This window comes from Schistocerca piceifrons, chromosome 5, assembly GCF_021461385.2.
Source record: "Schistocerca piceifrons isolate TAMUIC-IGC-003096 chromosome 5, iqSchPice1.1, whole genome shotgun sequence".
In the NCBI taxonomy this organism is placed as follows: domain Eukaryota; kingdom Metazoa; phylum Arthropoda; class Insecta; order Orthoptera; family Acrididae; genus Schistocerca; species Schistocerca piceifrons.
This window is the reverse complement of record NC_060142.1, coordinates 395,576,212-395,601,016: the sequence shown is the minus strand read 5'-3', so window position 1 is coordinate 395,601,016 and position 24,805 is coordinate 395,576,212. Positions and strand designations below refer to the sequence as shown.

Genomic DNA, 24,805 nt, shown 5'->3' with positions numbered 1-24,805 from the left:
AAAGAGAGCAGATGACTGTGGCTGGCTGGCCACGACAATAAAAAGGTAAAGCCAGCCACTCTGCGACACATTAAAACATCCACCCTCAAAGCATTAGAGTGGACAACACAAAGGACATGCGCTAAAACTTATATAGAATGATAAAACCCACCATTGCGTATAAACGTAAAACTAAATTAGCCAATTAGGCGTAGTCAGCTAAAATTAATGGCAACAAGTCCGTCACAGGGCAGCCAAAGAAGGATAGCTCACCAAGATATGGGCCACTGTCAGCTGGGCATCGCACCGACACTGAGGTGGGTCATCACGGTGCAGGAGGTAGCCATGTGTCACCCAAGCGTGGCCAATGCGGAGCCGGCAGAGAACCACATAGTCCTTGCGAGAGGCCCACATGGAGGACTGCCACACATTTGTAGTCTCCTTAATGGCACACAGATGGTTGCGCGTGCTGAGGTTATGCCATTTCGTCTCACAAAGCCGCAAAACCTTGCGGCGTACTACTGAACACAGGTCAGGTGGGGAGAAGCCGATCTCCGTAAGCGGTTTCCACACAGCCTGTTGACAAGCTCGTTGCCTGGGATTCCGACATGACCTGGGGTCCAGACAAACACCACTGAACGATCAGACCATTCCAGGGCATAGATGTACTCCTGGATGGTCGCTATCAAAGGATGATGAGAGTAGCATTGGTCGAAAGCTTGTAGGCTGCTCAAGCAGTCAGTACACAGAAGAAATGCCTCCCCAGGGCATGAATGAATGTGCTCAAGAGCACGAGATATAGCCAACAGCTCGGCAGTGCAAACACTGCAGCCATCGGGCAAGGAATGCTGTTCAATATGTCCTCCATGGACGTAAGTGGAGTCGATGTGAGCATCAGCCATCGAACCACCGGTCTAAACCACTTCGTGGGCTCAGTACTTATCAATAATCGAGAGGAAGTGGCAGCAGAGAGCCGCGGTGTTAACTGAGTACTTAGGGCCATGTGAAAGGTCCAGGTGAAGCTGCGGCCTAGGTGTACACCATGGAGGTGTATGTGAATGGACCTCAAGTATAGGTGGTAAAGGCAAGGACTCCACTTCAGAAAGACGGGGACGGTGATTCGGACGCTCAGGAGAACTACAAACGTGTGCTACATCACTGGGCAGCAGTTGTGCATGGCTAACCTGCAATGGTGGCACTCCGGCTTCCACAAGGACGCTAGTCACCGGACTCGTCCTAAAACCTCCTGTCTCTAGGGGAACACCACAGTGGTGCACTGGAGTAAACAAAAGCTGAGGGCACCGCCGAACCATAAACCAGACTCCCATAGTTATGGCAGGATTGAACAAGGGCTCTGTTGAGCTGCAGCAGTGTAGAGCAATCTGCACCTCAGTTGGTGTTCCTCAGGCAGCAGAGGGTACTGAGGTGCTGCCAGCACTTCCACTTAAGCTGACGAAGGTGAGGAAGTCAAGTCAATTGGGTGCCAAAAACCAGTCCTAAGAATCGATAAGTCTCCACTACAGCGAGTGGATCGTCATCAAGGTAAAGTTATGGTTCTGGATGAACGGTACTATGTCGACAGAAGTGGCTATCACACAACTTTGCAGCCGAAAACTGGAAACTGTGGGCTAGAGCCCATGACTGCACCTTGTGGATGGCTCCCTGTAGGCACCGCTCAGCAACACCAGTACTGGTGGAGCAGTATGAAATGCAGAAGTCGTCTGCATACAGAGAGGGTGAGAGGCCGGCCCTACAGCTGCTGCTAGACCTTTAATGGCCACTAAAAATAGACACACTCAATACAGAGCCCTGCGGGACCCCATCCTCCTGGATATGGGGGGGAACTATGGGATGCACCAACTTGGACATGGAAAGTACGAAGAAACAGGAAATTCTGGATAAAAATCGGAAGTGGGCCTCAGAGACCCCACTCGTATAACGTGGCAAGGACATGATGGCGTCAGGTCGTGTCATATGCTTTTCGTAAATCAAAAAAAGACGGCAACCAGATGCTGGCATCTAGAGAAGGCTGCTCGGATGGCAGACTCTAGGGACACAAGATCAGTGGTAGAGCAATCCTGGCGGAAGCTGCCCTGACATGGAGCCAGTAGGCCACGTGACTCCAAGACCCAACCCAACTGCCGACACACCATATGTTCCAGCAGCTTACAAAGAACGTTGGTGAGATTGATGGGCCGATATCTATCCATAATAAGTGGGTTTTTATCAGGTTTGAGCACCAGAATGATGGTGCTCTCCCATCATTTCGATGGAAAGACACCATCGCACCAGATCCTGTTAAAGATGACGAGGAGATGTCGCTTGTAGTCAGATGAGAGATGTTTAATCATCTGACTGTGGATCCGATCTGGTCCAGGAGCTGTGTTGGGGCAATGTGCAAGGGCACTGAGGAGCTCCCACTCTGTAAATGGGACGTTATAGAATTCACTGTGGTGTGTAGTAAATGAGAGGACTTTCCCTTCCAGCCGCCGTTTGAGAGTGCGAAAGGCTGGGGGGGGGGGGGGGGGGGGGGGTAATTGTCCGACGTAGAGGCTCGAGCAGAGTGCTCAGCAATCGTGTTTGCGTCGGTAGATAATACGCCATTTATGTTAACACCGGGAACACCTGGTGGGGTCTGGTACCCGAAAACATGTTTGATCTTTGCCTAGACTTGGGAAAGTGACGTATGGCACCCAATGGTCGAGTCATATCTCAACCAACAATCCTGCTTCTGTTGTTTGATGAACTGGCGAACGCAGGCACGGAATTGTTTAAAGGCTATGAGGTGTCCCAGGGAATGCCACTTATGCCGCTGTAGAGCTCGCCAACAATTCTCAATTGCTTCAGCAACTTCTGGTGATCACTAGGGGACTGTCTTTCACCGGGGGCACACTAAAGAGCGATGGATAGTGTTTTCTGCCACAGAAACGATTGTTGTAGTCACCTTCTCAACCATCACATCGATGTTCCTGTGTGGGGGAGATTCAACAGTTTCACAGTCCGACTTGTTTAAAGCCCAGCTGGTCAGGCGTCTGTGTGCCTGTCGCTGGGGCAGTGAGAGGAATATGGGGAAGTGGTCACTACCACACAGGTTGTCACATGCTCTCCAGTGGATAGATGGGAGAAGTTCTCGGCTGCAAATTGATAAATCAATGGACGAGTAACTACCTCAAGCCACACTGAAATGTGTGGTGGCCCCAGTATTTAAGAGGCAGAGGTCGAACTGAGACAGTAAAGTTTCGACACCTCTGCCTTGGCCATAAGCATGGTGCCACCCCACAAGGGGTTATGGGCGTTAAAATCTGCCAAAAGTGGGAAATGTTTAGGGAGCTGATCAATCAGTGCAGTTATTATATTCAGGGATACTACACCATCTGGAGGAAGATATAAATTGCAGACAGTTATTTCCTGTGTTGTCCTTACTCTGACAGCCATGGCTTCAAGAGGGGTTTGAAGGGGCACAGGTTCACTACAGATTAAGTTTAGGACATAAGGCAAACTGCACCTGACACACTATTACAATCGCTATGGTTCCTGTAGCATCCCTTATAACGGCGGAGGGCAGGGGTCCGCATTGCCGGGAACCAAGTTTCCTGTATGGCATTGCAGAAAGCAGGTGTAAAAGCTTAACAGTTGCCTTAGCTCAGCCAGGCGGTGGAAAAAACCGCCACAATTCCACTGGAGGATGACATCATTGTGAGACTGGAAGTCATGGAACATTCAATGAAGCAGTTTACATCTCAGGGTCACTTGCTGCCACCGACCTTTTGCCTGAGCAGTCTATATCCATTTTGTCTGAGGGTCTGGCGAGATCTAGGTCCTCAGCAGATGCCAGGACCTTCTTTTTTGTATTTCTCTCACTGTTCCTTGGGTGGACTTCACTGATTCAGTCTCCTGGACTGAGGATGAGCGTGAAGCACTGCGACAAGCTGCTTTTGGGCTTTTCAGCCACTGTCGGTAGTCATCTTTCCCACCAACAGAAACCTGGGAAGAGAGTGACCCAAAGGGTCCCTTTCTAGCGAGAACAGCCAAAGAAGTTTTATGCTTCTCCGGTATAGAAGTGGGGACGGATGTCCCCAATGGTTGGGGTGGGGGGGGGGGGGGGGGGGGGGTGTTGCTCCTGAAGTAGGTGGTGCAGGAGCAACAGGGAAGTAAGTGCCTCCCACCATCAATGGGGCAGGTGAAGTCTTCTGGCTCTTAGAGGTGACTGGGGTTGGCAGAGCTGATGGGGCTAGAACTGTTGTAGCGGAGGCGTAAGATGATGTCGTGCATACTGGATGTAGGCGTTCAAATTTCCTCTTAGCCTCAGGTCAGTCGGTCCAGCGTCTTTAACTCCATGATTTTCCTTTCTTTCTGGGGAATCCTGCAATCTGGTGAGCAAGGCGGATGGTGCTCTCCACAGTTGACACAGATGGGAGGCGGGGCACATGGAGTATTGGGATGTGATGGGCGACCACAATCTCGACATGTGATGCTGGAAGTACGGCGGGAAGACAGATGACCGAACTTCCAACATTTAAGGCACCGCATTGGGGGAGGGGTACGGGGTTTTACATCACAGTAGTAGACCATCACCTTGACCTTCTCGGGTAATGTATCACCCTTTCAGGCCAAGATGAAGGCACCGGTGGCAGCCTGATTATAGCTCGGACCCCAGTGGACATGCCGAACAAAATTACACCTCGCCATTCTAAATTGGCGCACAGCTCATGGTCAGACTGAAAAAGAAGGTCCCTGTGAAATATGATATCCTGGACCGTATTTAAGCTCTTACGGGGCATGATGGTTAAGAAACATCGCCAACTTGTTACAAGCGAATAACACCCACGACTGAGCAGAGGATGCTGTTCTGATCAAGACTGACCCAGATCTCATTTTGGACAAGCCCTCCACCTCCCCAAACTTGTGCTCTAAATGCTTAACAAAAAACTGAGGCTTCATCGTCATGAAAGATTCCCAATCAGCTCTCGAACATACAAGGTACCGGGGCGAATAAGAGCTGCTGACATCCCTATCCTGACGTTCCTCCCATGGTGTGGCCAGGGAGGGGAACAATTTGGGGTCATACTTCTATGCCTTGAATTGAGCCCGTCAACATTTAGAGACTGCTAGTGTTTGACCACCTGCAAGAGATGATGTACTAAGCTTCATTGCGTGTCATCCACCCTGATGCCACCCACTCTGAACAGGGGCCCTCCCCATGGGCGCCACCCAGCCGCAGCAAAGGCCGCCTGGCAGGACGGCCATTGCCGGGAGTCCCGATGCCCCAGGGGGATGGGCATCTACCCCTTGGCATACGTGGGGAGTTAACGGCGCAGGTATCAGCAGTGTTACCATCGTTCTACTAATCTATCACACATACAAGTTCAGGTGCACTGACACCATGTGGAGCTAAGTCTGTTGGCATGAAAAGTTGCACCAACGGACTTAGCTCCACATGCTGTCAGTGCACCTGAACTTGTATGTGTGATAGATTATTAGAACGACAGTAACACTGACAGTTCAGTGTATATTTAACAACATATTACGATGCTATAAGTGTCGTACTCATCGGCTCTTGTGGGACTCTCTCACAGTCAAAAGGCTGCTTTTTGACGACAACATGCACTCATGTCAGATAGTCTTATATTCTGACAGAATGTAACTTTTGCAGTGTTACTTGAAAATGGCCGTAAGGCCGAAATTGCAGTCGTAATAATAAACATTTTATACAGTCAACGGCGACTATGATGTATTTTAAGAATTGCGAAAATACGTTGTTGGCACCCACTTACATAGGGAGGAACGTTTATCACAATAAAATAAGAGAAATTAGAGCTCGCAAGGAAAGATAAAAGCATTTAAATTTCCTGCGTGCTATTCGAGAGGGGAGCGGTAGAGAAATACATGTAGCTTGAAGGTGGTTCTATGATCGCTCTGCCAGGCACTTAATTGTGAATTGCAGAGCGATCAAGTAGATGTAGATGCTTCACTAGCGGTCGAGGAGGTTTATGTCCTGCATTTATAACTTCTCCAAATGTGAATCTGAAAGCGATAATTCTATTATTGACATTTTGAAGACTCAAGAATGAACTGCAGAAGCACGTGTCGGCAAGAGAACTGTAAAGAGAATAGTAAACAAGAATGTCAGAACTGTAGAATCCTCACAAAAATTTGTTTTTGTGTCACCTGAAAATCATCGAAATCGCATGAAACCTGTAAGACAAATAGATGGTTTTGACAATGATGTTTTAAAGCACTCCGAGTCTGAAAAGTATACAGGGTGCAAACTTTCAATTGACAAACCAGAATAACTCGAAAAATAAGCTTCACATGAAAAGATGCATAGAATCCGAAGTTGATTATTTTCAGGGGGACATCTGCTGGTGCTAAAATTAGCCCGCCACCCCAGCCCCCTGGGGGTGGGGCGGGAGGAAACTTAAAAATTTCAAATGGGAACCCCCATTTTTTATTGCAGAATCAGATTCTACATAAAAAACTATGTACATTTTGTCTTAAACATTTGTTTTGATTCTTGGTAGTTGGCGCTGTTATTCAAGAAAATCCATGTTCTCATTTTTGCATGGAAAATGGTTACAGACAAATAAAAAACACTTACTTACTTTGTAAATTTTGATTCGCTGAAACTAAAACTCTCCCTCTCTCCCCATAGGGGCAGGGTTTGAGAGAGACGAATTAGAGTTTTACAAATGTTGACCCAAATACTAATTTTTTCCGCAGATTTGGATAAGTTTTGTGTGTTTCCTGGTCATGAGGCCGCACAACTTTTAATTAGCAAACAAATCATCTCACTAGCTAACTAACTAACCAAACATCCTACTTACTAATGTGTGAACTCATTAACTAAAAAACTGACTCACAAACCTAATTTTTAATTAGATTCGGAGTAGTCATTCTTGTTTGTTGAGAGGTCTCACAACTGGGGTGCTTAGTTAATTTGAGTCTTTTAATTTTGGGTGTAAAAATGTAGAAATGACATTGATAAATTTATTGACTTAAATCACATATTGTTCACACCTTTACTTTGTTTCAGAATATCGCGGCTGTTACGTCATTTACATTTTTAGAATTATATATGATAATCAATATCCCACTCAGCCCTGATAGATAATTGATGCTCTTATCCAGCCCTTGCTGATGAGTGGCGTAATGTTTCGGAGTGCCACCGATAGGTGACGCAGGGACAAGAAATCCGCCCTTTCTCGTAATAAGACTGAGCTTTAGAAATTATAAGTATTAATGTAATAAACACACTGCATCTTTTACCCATCTGAGCATTCAGATAGCAATACATCATTTATAACGATTGTCTTTTGGGTGACTTATGTTTGATTACCTTGTGTGACTGCGTTCGCGGCTTATGCTCGCTACCAGTCGTGTTTGATGTTGAGTTAGTACTGCTAGGCGGAATTACAGCGAGCGGGCCGCTTCTTGCTCATAGAAATTCTAACCTGCCTTTCTCACCACCCCCTATCTTTCCCCTCATGAGATTAATAGGTGGCTTATGTCATTATGAATTATCTTTCTGTGGACGAAAAAGTTGAGATGGTGTATATTTTTGGAGAAAGTGGGAAAAATTTTGACGATGCAGTTGTGCATTATCTGCAGCATTTTCCTGGGCAAGTGCAATCGTGGTCCTGTTTTGTTAGAGTTATTAAACAATTTACTGCATAAGGTAGTGTGAACCAGAAATAAAGAACCTGTGCAGCTACTATTTGTGGAGAAAACAATCAAGTGGAAGTCTTAGCTGCTGTGGCTCATAATCCACATGCGAGCACAAGAGAAATAGCAAGGCAATCATGAATTTCACACATGAGTGTTTGGAAAATCCTGAAGCTCCACAAATTTCATCCATACCATGTATCCATGCATCAGGAACTACATGACGACTTCCAAAACCGTCTAACATTTTGTCACTGGGCAGTTCAGCAGATGCAAACAAACGAAAACTTTTTTGCCAGAGTACTTTTCTCCGATGAGGCAACATTCACAAACAACGGTGAAGTTAATAGCCATAACATGCAGCACTGTAGTGAACAGAACCCACACTGGTTTCGAGAAGTCAACCATCAGCGACCTTTGTCAGTCAATGTTTGGTGTGGTATAATTGGCGATAAATTGATTGGTCCATATTTTATCGACGGTAATTTGAATGGCAACAAATATCAACACCTACTTGAAAATGAACTGCCAGATCTACTTTAAGACCTGAGCATCGCACTTCGACAAAACATGTGGTTTCAACATGATGGTTGTCCAATGCATTATTCATTAGTAGCGCGCAGTGTATTAGATCGACTTTACCATGGTCGCTGGATCGGCAGGGCAGGTCCTGTGAATTGGCCAGTCAGATCGCCTGACCTTATCTTGCCAGATTTTTTCTTATGGGGTTATCTAAAAGGTATCGTTTATCAGGAAATGCCTACCACTCCCGAAAACATGATGCAAAGAATAAGAGATGCTTGTGCTGCAATTACACCAGACATGTTATCAAGATGTGTGCAGGGATTTACGGCATGAGTCAATAAATGCATTGAAGTTGGAGGTCATCACTCTGAACATTTTATTTCATAAAATGGTGAGGTGCAAGGGATTTACAGACAACAAGCAGGCTGAAAGTGAGAGGTGAGGGGACTCACTGGAAACACCCCAAAATTCATTTACTTACAAGTACTTGAAAATAATCAACAATAAAAGAAAACAAATTGTTCCTTTTCAGGACAACCAAATATTAAACGGGAATACATTCATCTTTAGTTAGCGAGTGGGTTAGTCTTTTCCTCCGTTAGTCTTTTAGTTTGTTTACTCTGTTAGTCAATGAGTTCACTCGTTAGTAAGTAGGGTATTTGGTTAGTTAGTTAGCTAGTCAGATGATTTGTTTGATAATTAAAAGTTGGGTGGCCTCATGACCAAGAAACAAACAAAACTTATCCAAATCTGCGGAAAAAATTAATATTTGGGTCAACATTTGTAAAACTCTTAATTCCTCTCTCTCAAATCCCATCCTATGCGGAGACAGTGAGAGTTTTAGTTTTAGCGAATAAAAATTTACGAAGTAAATAAGCGTTTTTTATTTATCCGTAACCATTTTCCACGCAAAAATGAGAACATGGATTTTCTTGAATAACAGCGCCAACTACCGAGAATCAAAACAATGTTTAAGATAAAATGTATATAGCTTTTTTTAATGTAGAATCTGATTTTGCAATAAAAAATGGGGGTTCCCATTTGAAATTTTTAAGTTTCCTCCCGCCCCACCCCCAGGGGGCTGGGGTGGCGGGCTAATTTTAGCACCAGCAGATGTCCCCCCAAAAACAATCAACTTTAGATTCTACACATTTTTTTTTTTGTGTGAAGCTTATTTTTCGAGTTATTCTGGTTTGTCAACATAAAATTTACACCCTGTATAAGAAGGGAATACCCAACATCACAAAAACTTGTTGCAATTATGCCTGAGCAAATTGGTTTCGAAGGTAGCGGTTCATCAGTGTAAAGAATTATTCATACATTGGTTTTAAACATGTTAAGAAGAGAGTTTTTAATGGAAAGAAGAGAGAGAGAAGCAGCACTAAGAACATTCGTTATAAAGATGCATGATACAAGAGGAGGAGGTAGTTCTACAGTGTATTAACCTTGATGAAACCAGTGTTGCCAACTCCTAAAAAACGGTCCCCCTAGGATCAATTCAAAATCCCCCTAAATCTTCCTTCAAACCCCCTAAAATTAAAAATATTCATCTGTGTTTGATAGAAACATTGAACTATTAATAAAAAACATTCGGGTAGGAAAAAATGATGATTTTATTTACATAATCTTATTTTAAACAATGCAACTTACAATCTACATACCCTAATATGATAAACAGACAATGGCGAATTTTTTCGACTAATTCTTTGTGATGACGTTCATTTATAAAAAAAATAGACATTTTTATGTAAGTATGTGTGATTCATTATTTGAAAAACTCAATAATGCTGTTTGTTAACTAACTTAGGGGATAGTAAATCTGAAAGTTAAGACAATAATGATAAGGGGAAAAAAATAACGCACAGTACAAATTCTTCTAATTTAACATGAAACAAAAATATTTCAGGAATGATAAAAATGTGCTCTCATTTCGCCTTACAAAACATTGAATATTTCGTCAAATGCTTGAGTATCATGTTGAGTTTTACTATTGCCTGAATGTTTGTGATCATACATATTGACACTGAATAATTCAAGCATACGAGTGGATGGAACGAATTTGACACACAAACTGCAGTCTCTTTGCAATGTAAATCTTACCATCATGATACTTCTAAGTACTTCAAAAGACAGATTATTGCATAATTTATTTTTAATTACACTGTATGTTGAAAAAGCATGTTCGACACTTGCGTTTGATATTGGTAGCATAAGTAGTGCCATTAAAAATTTGTCTGTATTTCCAAAACGCTTTTCTCCAGAGGAATCACAATGTTGAAATACCTCGGTATAAAATTCAATGGAGTTGGTTACATTTTGCCATGACTTATTTTGCAACTGATTCAATTCCAATTTTATTTCATTCTTGTTGCCATATAAGCAAGTTCTGTAAATTTTAGTGAAAATGCTAGACACACACTGTTTTATTTGAGACAATGCAACTTGAGGGTGAAGATTGTCCACCGTCTTCAGAATAGACAAATTATCTGGCAATATTTTTTGAATTTCTCACCCCAAAGTACAGAGAAATTTCTTGTACTGTTCTTTGACATCTGGTAAGACTTTTTCAGTGATATTTTGTGCAATGGAATGAAACTCGGAGCTAAAACACACTGTGGACGTATGCATTAGATGGGACTCGAAATCAAAATCTGCTAATTCTCTGTCACTCAGTTTCTGTACGCTCAATGATACAATAAGTTTTTGTAGTAAACTTTTGAACATCAAAAAGAGATCTTTGAGCAACTTAGTAGGTTCTACGTGGTCACTTTGGAAAACTAAATTCAGTCGCATTATAGTTTTCAGTCCAAATTTTAAGAAGACCAAGAAAGCTTTGAATGGTAATCTTGTCATAATATCGTAAAGCTGTTCAGCCATAAAACATTTATCTTCCAATTTAGCAACTGAAAATAGCAGTTGTAGTTCTTCCCACTGATCTAATATTGTGTTAATTGACTCGGACCGTGCAAGCCAACGTGTTCCACTAAGGCCTTGAATCTTTTTTGGTTTTCCAGTACCATTCATAGTTTAGTACAATATCTTATACTTTTCTCTTCGTTTAGGGCTACAGGAAAACCAATTACGTGTTTCCTGTACTAAGAATTCCACTGACGTGGTAATCTCTCCAATGCCTTTTCAGTGCATAGATGGAGTGAATGACAAACACACCTCATGACAGTTATGTAACTTATTTCATTTTTAAACAGAGACTTGAGTGAACTGTGTTTCCCAACCATGACACACACACACACACACACACACACACACACACACACACACCATCGATGGCAATCCCAACCATATTTTCAACTGACAAACCATCTCCTTCTAACTGAGTTTTAATGGCACCATGCATACTTTTTGCATCAGCATCAATTATTTTTATCAATCTGTGAAAAGTTGTGATCAGTGCCTTTTTCTTTGCACAGAAAAATCACAGCATAACACACAAAACTTTTTGCATTAAAAGATCACTGCTCTCATCGATTATGATCAAATACGGACCATCACCAATTGGCTTCTGCCAAATACTGAAGCATGCATGGACCAAGCACATTTTTAATTAACATTGAACATTTAGTACAATGGAGTCTTAGATCCAAAATCGCAGGAGACGAAGGGTATAGCTGTGGTAGTATCTCAATCATGTGGTCCACAGTCTGTAATGAACTGTGCTCTTGAGATGAATGCAGCAATTTTCAATTCAGTGATCTTGGTTGTTTCTGACAAAACTGATTTGAACATTGAAGTTAAAGTTTTGCATGACTTTGCAGATTTCTCGAATGCTAGAGCCTTCTTATGTTTATTAGTCTTTGCATGACTCACGAGATCCTTTTTGTGCACTTTTAATGTAATTCGACAGTACTTGCAAGTCGCGGAGCATGAATCATTTGGATCAGGTCCTATCCAACCTGTAATATAAATAATATGATATTCAAAAAACAAAGATGATGTGACTTACCAAATGAAAGTGCTGGCAGGTCGACAGACACACAAACGAGCACAAACATACACACAAAATTCAAGCTTTCGCAACAAACTGTTGCCTCATCAGGAAAGAGGGAAGGAGACGGAAAGACGAAAGGATGTGGGTTTTAAGGGAGAGGGTAAGGAGTCATTCCAATCCCGGGAGCGGAGAGACTTACCTTAGGGGGAAAAAAGGACGGGTATACACTCCCACACACACACATATCCATCCACACATATACAGACACAAGCAGACATATTTAAAGACCATGGTCTTGGAGACTAGCGTAAACTATTTCCATCATAGCCCCTCATATATATATATAAACACACTCATGCTCATAAAGACTCATGCTTTAAAGATCATGGTCTTTAAATATGTCTGCTTGTTTCTGTATATGTGTGGATGGATATGTGTGTGTGTGCGCGAGTGTATACCCGTCCTTTTTTCCCCCTAAGGTAAGTCTTTCCGCTCCCGGGATTGGAATGATTCCTTACCCTCTCCCTTAAAACCCACATCCTTTCGTCTTTCCCTCTCCTTCCATCTTTCCTGATGAGGCAACAGTTTGTTGCGAAAGCTTGAATTTTGTGTGTATGTTCGTGTGTCTGTCGACCTGCCAGCACTTTCATTTGGTAAGTCACATCATCTTTGTTTTTAGATATATTTTTCCTACGTGGAATGTTTCCCCTCTATTATAACCATATCATTAATATGATATTCAATAATATATAATGGTATTTATCAGTGCAAATTAAACCAGATTGACAAGTTTTAGGCAATTTTTAATGAGTTGCAAAGACCACCTCAACTGCCTGGGGAACGGAATAAATGTAAAAATATTAGTTAAAAAGAGCTTTCACACCGCCTCCGTATCAAAAGTTACAAGTGCAAGCATGAAAATATTCAAAATGCTGTGCCGATAGAAATATCCCCATTGTCCATGATCACATTCAGTTATTCTTTCTCTCGGACAGAGTATGATAAGGAGAATATAATATTTCAACTAGAATGCGATTTACTATGTACAATTTTTGTACCAATTAAGAAAAAGGGAGTTCTGGATCAGTCTCCCAACATTTCACATATTTTTGTTGATATCATTTCGTGTTTTCTTTTGGCATTCTAGAATGAATATAAGCACCAATTCTTAATCATTGATGTTCTTGTTCATTTCATGGCACTTTAGAAAGACAATTACAACTTACTTTGCAATTTTAAAGAGTAGATTATGTTGCTACATAGGCCATCAGTTACCTGGCCATGTTATCTTAACCATGCAGAATAGAGTGTGCACAGGATAGGAGAATACGTAGTACCAGCATACTTGAAATCCGTTCTTTCGATAGTTCTGTGTTCTACTGCGAGCGGCGCAAAGATACGCAACATCCACCAATACCAGTACAATAGTGTTTAGTGCTTGCACAGTATGAAGCTCTTTCCCATTACCTTGGAGACTAGCGTAAACTATGCCCATCATAGCCCCTCATATATATATAAACACACTCATGCTCATAAATTAAGAATAATTGCAGAATGTGGTGCCACAGAACGTGGCACTACACAAAACTGGTGCTAACAGCACAGGCACATAGGGAACACACACGACACAGATATTTAAGTCCACGGTATTGGTGATAAGTTGAGAAAACCGTCCCGAAACACACGTGCTACAAAATGCCACTGTTTCCTGAGCATGTACCCCGACATCAATATGGGATATGATCACCATGCACACGTACATAGGTCACACAACAGGTTGTCACACTCGATCAGATGGTCGAGCAGCTGCTGTGGTATAGCCTCCCATTCTTGCACCAATGCCTGTCGGAGCTCCTGGCTCCTGAAGTGTCGTAGGGGTTTGAAGACGCGCAGCGATACTTTGACCGAGAGGATCGCAGACATGCTCGATAGGGTTTAGGTCTGGAGAACAGGCAGGCCACTCCATTCAGCTGATATATTCTGTTTCAAGGTAATCCTCCACGATGGCAGCTTGGTGGGGCCATGCGTTATCATCCATTAGGCGGAAGGTGGGACCCACTACATCCCTGAAAAGGCAGACATACTGGTGCAAAATGACATTCCGTTACACCTGACCTGTCAAAGACATGCAGGAATGTACGCGCACCAGTACGCGCACCAATCATAATCCCACCCCGCACCATCAAACAACAACCTCCATACATGTCGCTTTCAAGGACATTAAGGGGTTGGTATCTGGTTCCTGGTTCACGCCAGATGAAAACCTGTCGAGAATCACTGTTCTGACTATACCTGGACTCGCCCATGAACATAACCTGGGACCACTGTTCCAATGACCAATTACTGTGTTCTTGACACCAGGCTTTATACGTGATCTCCTGTGACCAGAGGTCAGTGGAATGCACCTTGCAGGTCTCCACATGAATAAACCATGTCCGTTCAGTCATCTGTAGACTATGTGTCTGGAGACAACTGTTATAGAGGCTGCGATAGGGTCCCGAGCAAGGCTACATGCAATACTCTATGGCCGTCTGTGGACACTGATGGTGAGATATCGGTCTTCTTGTGGTATTTTACACTGTGGACATCCTGTACTGTAGCACCCGGACATGTTTCCTGTCTGCTGGAATCATTGCCATAATCTTGAGATTACACTTTGTGGCACACAGAGGGCCCATGCTACAACTTGCTGTGTTTGACCAGCCTCCAATCACCTAGTATTCTACCCCTCATAACGTGTGTTCTTGGAGCCATTTTCAACACACAGTCACCATTAGCACATCTGAGAACGTCTGCACACTTACTTGCTGCACCGTACTCTGACATGCACCAATGACGTAGGTCAAATGCACAGCATGGTCATACCCACAGGCGATTTAAACCAACAAACCGCCCACCAGAGCGTTGTTTCACCATGTATCAGCATTATCCTTATTTACGGGCATGAGTGTATGTCTTAGATGTTGCCGACCATAGTGCCGCCACAACAGGTATTGATTTCGTGTCCACTGCTGAAGCACGCTGTGCACACTCATTTGCTCTAGTCTCCATAATCTCAACTGCTGTCGTTCACACATGCTTCCTGTCTCTCTCTCAACCACTGTGCCGCATTATACTTAAGCATGACAACCAACAAGCTGTCTATCTGCATGAATGGCCACAGACAAACAGTGGCCAAGAAACAGCTGGGCCACCCTGCTGCTGAGCACACCGCCCAACATGACATTCTTCATTTCAATGACTGTTTCACAGCCTGTGCCATATGGATTCTTCCTACCAACACCAATTTTTCTGAACTGCATAGATGGGAACTCTGCTTGCAATATATCGCTACATTCGCGTAACCCTCCTGGCCTCAACCTTAGTTGGTAATTGTCCTGACCCATCCGGCCCTTCCCTGTCCCCATTCCAGCACTACAAAGCCCTTTATTCCACCAAGGCACCAGTCTTTTTACTTCTCTCCTTTTCCGGTACCACCCCCTCTCCCCTGGCCTCCGTCTAACCTCCTGCCTGCACCTAGCTACCTTATGCTCTCTCGACTTCATCCCTGCATTTTGTGTGTGTGTGTGTGTGTGTGTGTGTGTGTGTGTGTGTGTGTTTGTGAGAGAGAGACTGATCTATTTTTGAGAAAGGCCTTATTGGCTGAAAGCTTAGTTTGTGACAGTCTTTCTGTTGCACCTATCTGTGACTCAGCATCTTCACTATATGGTAAGTAGCAACTATCCTTTTCATAATATTATTCTGTACATTAGCAATTAGAACAAATATGATATTGGCACTGAAAAATCTGTTGTACAATGACAACTATTTACATTGCAATTTATCCACTCTCGACCTCTTTCTCATCAAGTTGTTCCAAACTAAGGCCTACCTAATGCAAAACAATATGTGACCCAAGTGATGAGCTCTCAACACATCCTACATAATGACCGAAAATTCGGCTTGCTAATAATACCTTCAGTTTTAAAAGTTTGATTTCTCGTACACTAAGTCTTGGCCAAATAAGCTGGAAACTGGTTCATAATAAAGAAATATTAGTTCAACAAAACAGTTAGTTTACTTTCCAAACTTAAATTATGTCAATTCATGTAAAGATAAAAGCATATCCAATGTTACACAAATTGGAGGACACTAATGTATGCTTATTTCTAGCACATCCAAGACAACATAAGCTTTTGGTCATCACACACGCTGTTGCAAGAGATCAGTGATTTACATCTAAAAGAGTTAAGTAGAAGATGCCTACCATTTGATGGTGGCGTAGTCGTCTAATTGCTTAGTAGACATTAAAAATATTATGACTGGCACAGAAACTGTAATATTTTTAAGATTAGCAGTCAAAGTCCTCACAACACAGTCCATAATGGATGTAACAGTTATTACTATGTTTTCTTAACTTTATGTCTAATGCCTACCTGACACTTCATCGCCTTCTTGATACAGAAGCATCTGCTGATTCTGCATAACTTGAACATTTTGACAATGCCTTGCCCCAGTAGCATGTTTCTCAAGTTCACTTTTACCTGCATTCATTGTTGTATTACATGCTAAGCACCTTGCCTTGCTTGGGTTAGTTGGATCTCTAGCTAACCAATCTCTAAATATATCAATATTCAACCACTCAGCTCGGAATAACTTTGGTTTGCCTTTCTTTTTATCTACACTGTCACGTATTCTTCTGGACTTAAATGAATTACTACTGGTATAGTAGTGCGCTTCATCCTTTGATGTGCTTCTTTTTCTTCCTGTTTTAAATTGTGATGGTCTGTTAATGTAAGTATCACTTACATCATCAAACTCTTCCAAAGTATCTTCATCCCATTCATCATCAGTTCCAATACCATCTGATATTTTATCATTAGTTATTACGTCAGACCTTACATCTGTTTCATCTCTCACATTTTTTCTTAAACTTTGCATTGATACATCAGTCTTCAATCTCTTTGGCACTTGTTCTATATTAAGCACTTCATTTTCACGCAAATCTCCACTAACTTCACCTTGATGATCGATTTCTGATACTACTGTTAACTTTTCATTATTGTCAATACTTCTTTTAATGTTTGCACTGAAAACAAAAGGAAGAAATATTATCAGCAATAAAATACAGGAATGTGTTACTTAATAAATTCACTTTTCTGCAGTTTTGTTGCAAACACAAATTGTGTCACATCATAAAGAAGTCAAACACAATGAACTGTGTAGATTTTATTTTACAGTTGTTTACTAGATCTCTAAAAAGGATGTACAGTTATGTTAGAAAGAACACTATTTTTTTATGGATTACTGGCATAGTGTCCACTGCTTCACTTGCATAGACTCTATGGCCTGCAGAGACTTTTTTTGTTCACGGTTAATCAAATTTTTATGTTGTTCATAAATTGCAACACCTTTTAAGCTTTTCGCACTAATTAAGGCCACATTAGCACGATCTTTTCCGAATGTACTTCAGACCAAAAAGCAATTCTGGTAGCTGGAGTCCAAAGTTTTTGTTAATCATGCCTTTTGCATTCTTGTGGAGATATTTCTATAGCAACTTTCACCCCCTAACAAATACTTCTTTATATCTAACCAAGATGTGAAACACCAATTTTCATAAATTTTGCTTTAAATTATTTTTAATGTAACGAAATATTTTCTTAAAAATTTTCATCTCCTATTGCATTCCCTTAGTGGTTGAATTTCCACAAACACAAACGCATTTTTAAAAAATTTCTAATCAAGAAATCATATACCAAACACACATTATTTTATTTTCTGACCGAGAAACTAAATGCCACGTTTTTGCAGTTCTAGCTTCAAAATTCTCTTACTAGTGTCACTTTCAAAAAGCTTTCATTCCCTATTTGAGCCCCCTAGGTGTGGAATTTTGGACAATTCCTTCTTAAATGGAGCCTACAGTAGAAGATCCACACCCTCTCCAAACTTCAGTTTTCTATCCTAGCACTTTGGGCTGGGCGATGATGAGTCAGTGAATCAGTCTGACCATTCCATCTGCTTAGGGGTTGAATTTGCAAAAACAGTTAAAAACTTATTAATTTTTTCATCTTTAACTGAGACGTCAAACACCAATCTTCAAAGATTTAACTTCAAAAATGCTTTCACAATGAAATATTTTTATGAAACATGTCACCTCCTATTTCACCCCCTTAGGAGACGAATTTCCAAAAACAATTGCATGCTTCTGTTTTATTTGTAACAGAGAAGCCAAATACAAATTTTCATATATTTAGCTTCAAAAATGCTTGTACAATGATGCTACCTTAAAAATACTTTAACAGTTCCTTATTGATTATATATTTAAAAAACTTTCACCCACTATTTCACCCCCATTGGATCAAATTCCAAAAAATGCTGAAACATATATTTCTTTATTTCGGACCAAGAGACCAAATACTAAATTTTCATAGGCCTAGCTGCAAAATTGCCTTAATAGTGTGATTATTGGTTAAAAAAAAAAAAAAAACTTTGCCACTATTTCACCCTATTCGGGTTGAAATTTTGAAAAATCCCTTTGTAATGACACCTACAGTATAAGAGACACACCTTCAGCAAATTTTAAGTTTCTATACTTAGCAGTTTGGGCTGCGCGATGATGAGTCAAGTCAGTACATTGCCTTTTATATAAACGAGGGATGGAACTTTAATAGTGGCAACTATTTGTTTACAGCTCGTACAAAACAGATATGTGTTTCAAAGTTTTACTGACCTTCAAAGTAGTCGCCAGCAAACGAACAGCATAGAGACAGAAGTGGTGATACTTTCTGCAGGACCTGACCATTATTTTGCAGGACAAGGCTCAAGCACGTACAGTGCAAGCTGTTACTGCTTTGTTTGACTGAAGGGGCTGCTTAGTACTATACGACCTACTGCACTCCCCTGACTTAAGCCCCCGTGAGTTCAACTCTATTTCTAAACTGAAGGAAAGGCTTCACAGCACTCGCTTCAGAACTGCTGCAAATTTGTTGGGCAATAAACCATGCTGCTCGAACTGTCACCACAACTGGCATTGCTAAGAGTATCCTACGACTTCCACATCGCTGGCAACAGATTATACACAAGGCTGGTGACTACTTTGAAGGTCAGTAAAACTTTGAAACACACATTTATTTTGTACGAGCTGTAAATAAATAGTTGCCACTATTAAAGTTACAACCCTCGTACATTATTTCCCATCAGTTCTGTATTGCAGTTATCACTATATTACTTTTTTATGGCCGTACATAGCTATTGATGTATTTGCTGGATAGCTTCTCCTTTCTTTACTGTCCCTTAGTGAGAAAACATTAATAAAGCCACTGAACATGTGAGATACTACAGTGCTGTTGAAATTCCTCGGTATATTTCATACCAGCAATTATGTTTGCTACACACCAGGCAAATATCTTTAGAAAAGCACTTGTAAAACTTATATTTATATTAGACGACAACAAATTCCTCTTTTCCAGAAATCATTCTCATGCTATAGCTGGTTTGCATTTTATACCCTCTCTATTTTAGTCACCATCAGTTATTTTGTGCCCGAATATCAAAATTCAGTGTATAATTTCTTAATCTAATACCCCCTGCATCATATGATTTAAATCAACTTCATTCCAGTAGCCTTGATTTGCTTTTGTTAAGGCTCATCTTATATCCTCCTTTCAAGATATTGTCCATTCCATTCAACTATTCTTCCAAGTACTTTTCTGCCTCTAACTGAATTACAATGACATTGGAAAACCTCTAGTTTTTATTTCTTATCCCTTAACTGTAATTCCAAATTTATCCTTTGTCTCTTTTACTCCTTACTCAATGCACAGACTAAACAACATATGGGCTTGGCTACTACTCTTTCTCACTCACTTCTTGACCACTGCTTACCTATCATGTCTGACTTCTAACTGTAATCTCGCTGCTGTACAAGTTTTAAATAACCTTTCATTTCTTGTATTTTATCACTGCTACCTTCAGAATTTCCAAGAGTGTATTCCAGCCAAAAGCTTTATCTAAATCTGCAAATGCTTACATGCAGATTTGCCTTTCCTTAAACCATCTTCTAAGATCCAGTCATAGGGTCAATATTGCCTTAGGCATTCCTAAAATGATGGTTCAGTAATATTCACACCTGCCAGTAACTATCTTCTTTGGAATTGGAATTTCACATGGCACTTATCTTAAAAAGTATGAGGGATGGTTGCAATTTAACATCCCGTCGATATCATGGTAAAGACAGAGCACAAGCTCCGAGTCTGGAAGTATGTGGAAGGAAACTGGCCTTGTCCTGTTCAAGGAAGCCATTGCATTATTTGCTTGCAGTGATTTAGGGAAATTGTAGAAAACTTTCGTCTGGATCATTGGATGGGGATTTTAACTGTCTTCTTTCAGAATGCAAGTACACTTTGTTATCCACTGTGCCACTTCCCTCGGTCTCTCTATCTTGCACACCATATGGAATAGTTTTGTCATGGTTGGCTGGCCCGAGGATCTCATTAATTCCATAAATGTTGTCTATTCCAGGGGTCTTGTTTCAACTTAGGCTCTGTCAAATTCCACTTGCAGTATCGTACCTCCCAATTCATATTCATCTACTTCCCCTTCCCTTTCTATAATATTAACTTCAAGTTCATTTCCCTTGTACAGCCCTTCTACATATTCCTTCCACCTTTCCCTCCTCTGTTTAATACCTGCTTGCCAACTGAATTTTGACATTCGTAATTCAGATGGCTGTCTCCCTTTTCTGCAAAGATCTTTTTAATTTTCCCTATAGGTGACATCTGTTGTCTTAGTAATGCATGCTTCTACAGCCTTGCATTTCTTGTCTAGCCATTCCTGCTTTGCCATTTTGCACTTCCTGTCTACCCTTTTTTGCCAGAGACATTGAACATAGACAAAGAGGGGATAGAACAAATTGTTACAGGTTTGAGCCATGGGCAGTCTCATGGAAATGCTGAAGAAACTGATCTGTCAGCAACTTGAAGATAGACACCTATTAAATCACAAAAGTCTTGAGAACCAGTATGAAGTGAAGAATATATTAGAGTGTACGTAGGGGCCACAAAGACCCACCATTCATCCTTCACAGCATGCATGAATGGTCTTATGAGTGGTACAATGGGAAGCATCTCTGCCATGCACTTCACTGTGGTTTCCAGAGTACTGACGTTCATGTATGAGGGCGTGCTGAGAAGTAATAGCTCCGAATTTTTTATGTGAAACTCAGGAAGGTTTTAAATAAAACAAATATGATTAAAATTCTACATCTTTATTCATGTCTACATTCTTATTTCTCAACATAAGTCATCTTGGGGACAAACCCATTTCTCCCAACGAGATAGCAGTTTGTTCATACTATCACTACAGAATGAATGTTTTTGCTGATGGAGAAACAATTTCACCTCTGCTTGGATGGCCTCATCGCTATCAAAGTGAAGTCATCAAAGGTGTTAAGTTTTGGAAACAGATGAAAATCAGATGGCACCACGTCAGAACTGTATGAAAGATGAGTGATGACAGCGAACCCAGGGCACTGGGTAATTGCAGATGTCGCAGTGCTTGTATGTGACTGGCACTGTCATGTTGAAGGAGAATTTGAAACACTATTACAGCATGCTGTTTCTTATGCACCAACATAGTCACATTGTACACGGACATGTTACTTGCTACAATTTGGAACCCTTTACTGGCAGAAGGCTGTAATTTTGTAGGTATGAAGAATAAAGATGTAGAATGTTAATAACATCTGTTTCATTTAAAAGCCTTCAGAGTTATCACACACAAAATTTGGAGGCCTAACTTTTCAGCACACCCTCATAGAATACCAATGTCTTAGCAACTCGCCTGCATCAGTAAGGCTTCAAACAAGTCAACTAAAGTTGCATTAACCTGCCAAGACCCAAAATGTTTGGCAGGACATACGACCAGTGTTGAATATTGATAGAGCTATGCTCACAGAAGTGTCAGCACATGTGTCAGAGCAACTCAGTCTCAGATCTTGAAATAAAAATGACAAGTTCACACACTGATAATGTCTAGAGCTTAGCTATCTCAAGTCAGTTTTGCCACTTTGCAGTCAGTGTGACCATAGAAGTATGCCAACTGACAGGATTTTGGCACTTTTTAGAGAGTTCATGTGGGCTTTTGGGGAGACAGGGAAGGGACACAACCAGTTTAATTAGTTTCCTGCTAACTCTACAGCACCTTAAAATTTCCCAGGAGAGTAAGTGTGTGGTGAAGCTGTGTTACAATCTTAGTAACAACTGCTTTATCTAAGGCACCTTGTGGAGGTTAACAGGGTTAGCACTTCATTACACTGTGCGACAGCTGTGATAGCAAATTTCTTAAGACTGAAACAAAGAACACATGGGGAATCAATTGTTGGCATTTTCAGTCAGTCATAATGCAGCAAACGCATGCGGGGCACATCATCACGAGGGAGTGTCCACTGCATGGACTGGTGAAGCCTCATGACTGATAGAAAATGCCACAGAAGCTGTACAATGTTGTGGACACTAAGTGGTACATGATTAAAGGAGCTCTATATTCAGGAGTTTCCCTCGCTAGCCATTAATCTTATTTGTAGTGTAAATTATTCTGTATTATTGGAAAGTTACATAGGCTATGCAGTGCTCACCAACTTCCTTCAGTACCATTTTACCTCACTCACAAAATTTCAAGATTGATGGTCTGGAGAATTTTGATCATTTGCCCTAGGTTGCTGTTGAAGTTCCAGTTTATCACATAGTGGAGGCAAATAACTGGTGGCACACAACTGAACTGTCTATCTGCACACTGAAGATGGCAAACTTTCAAGCAACTTCATTTTTGCACTATTATTGCAAGTACCGGGATTTACAATAGCATTACTTAGCAATTACTGTCTTAAGGTTTTATTAAATTAAAAAATCAGAAGAAGAGTATCCTGAATTTTGTAAGCTGCATTTCCTTGCTGGGCTACTTTTTTTCTGCCTCAAATTGCTTCACATTTCACTCCTCAATGAACAAACACTTTCCCAGATAGGCTGAATCACACTGCAGATGAGCCATGCCGTGGGGGCTAACAAGAAACTCTTCCAAAAGTGGATCCTCTATATTTTATGCTAGTTATCTTTTCTTTACATGATAATGTTATCTACCCACAGGGCATCTCAATGACATGGCTTAATAAAACAAAATTTTGGCCTCTGTATACTGCCCTTCAATAAGACTTTACACTGTAATACACTATTTAGTTTCAACATTATTGTCTTCTGATAGGATCAAATTATAACAGTATTTACCACAAAGTGGTAGAAGCTTATTTTATTTAGTATATTAAATAATGCACTGCAGTACATGATCATCATATATGACACGATGAATTAATGTAGGCCTTAGCCTACTTCTGAACTTTTTATGTACATACATTATAATTATCTTGCATAGGGTTAACAGAACATGTATTCATGATTCAAATAACTTTGCTAATAACAATAGGTACAACATTTGGCACCCTTTTGTAAAGTCAAAGTGAAACAGAAAAATCATAAAGCAAGGAACGAGTTGGAGGAAAGAAGCTGAGCTGAGAAATACTAAAGATGGTAATAACTTTTTAGTCATATGATAAGCACCTAGGCAGCATCTTACCTGGACGAATTTGAGCCATGTGTCAATGTTACCAGATTTGTGCATTTAACTATCTGTGTCACTGCCGATGTAGGAATATGCTTCAAACTGACTGTAAACAAAATACAACTTTTATTATGAAACTACTATGCACGTCCAGGGTGCCTTAAGATATATTTACAGAATAGCAGCTCATTGGAGACCCAATCTGAATTTCTAATAACATTTCCGCGATTTTTTTGTTCAACAGCTCTGCAGTTGTCACGAAGCCCACGAAAATCGAGTAAACTGCTTTATCTACAATAGACCTTCAACAAATTATCACTTGTACTTCCTACACATCAATAAACAAAAACTATATAGAGATTATAAATAAGGGACGTATAGGTAGCTTTCTCGTCCAGTTTTCAAACAAAACATGTCACCTACATATTTGTACTGAAGTTGTTTACTAGCCCATGGAGCATATTTTACAATATTGTTGCTACGACTTATTAAAGTCATTCACCAAGCCTCTGTAGGAACATTTGGAAGATTCCTAACCACAGGGAAAGTATAATAAACTATGCTGTTATAAGACAACCGAATTATTTGTGCTACTCGAAATTCAAATACAACAAAAATTAAAGCATGTGTCACACAGTGGTAAATTTTGTGTCTGTACAGAAACCGACGGAGAAGTTTCTGTGCAATTTCCCTACTCCACATTCGAACTAAGTTCTACACCAAAAGGCGTAATTATTTCGTATGAAAGTTGAAGTAAAATAAACAATACATCTACGCAAACACATGCCAAGATATGATACATCACAAGACACCTGTCCTTAAATATTTCACGTCTTTTGCTAAAACAATCCAAAACTACCTTTTTTCAAATTCAGATGCTGTTCCTGCGCCGGCAAGGATACCACATACTGCACACCATTTTGTTCACCGCCTTTACTCATGACAAATAAAACTATCCATGCAAACACCAAATACAGTGCGTAATATAAAATACAGTTTTAAAATTCTACGTTTTTTTTCTGCAAATGAAATTACAAAGTTAACAGTGATTGAGTCTTTAACAGAACGAAGCACATCGAGGGAAATGAAACGCCAACTTTACCA

At 40.9% G+C, this 24,805-nt stretch overlaps 1 protein-coding gene across 1 annotated transcript in view; it reads right to left on the bottom strand.

Moving 5' to 3' along the window:
* LOC124798222 overlaps positions 1-24,805 on the bottom strand; it is a 56,577-nt gene extending 31,772 nt beyond the window's left edge. Inside the window, exons 1-3 of the mRNA XM_047261533.1 lie at positions 24,561-24,805; positions 23,717-23,807; positions 16,528-17,180 (exon numbers count right to left, since the gene is read on the bottom strand). Coding sequence (XP_047117489.1) covers positions 16,528-17,180; positions 23,717-23,807; positions 24,561-24,642 — 826 coding nt within the window. The 5' untranslated portion in view covers positions 24,643-24,805. The remainder of the gene's footprint in view (positions 1-16,527; positions 17,181-23,716; positions 23,808-24,560) is intronic.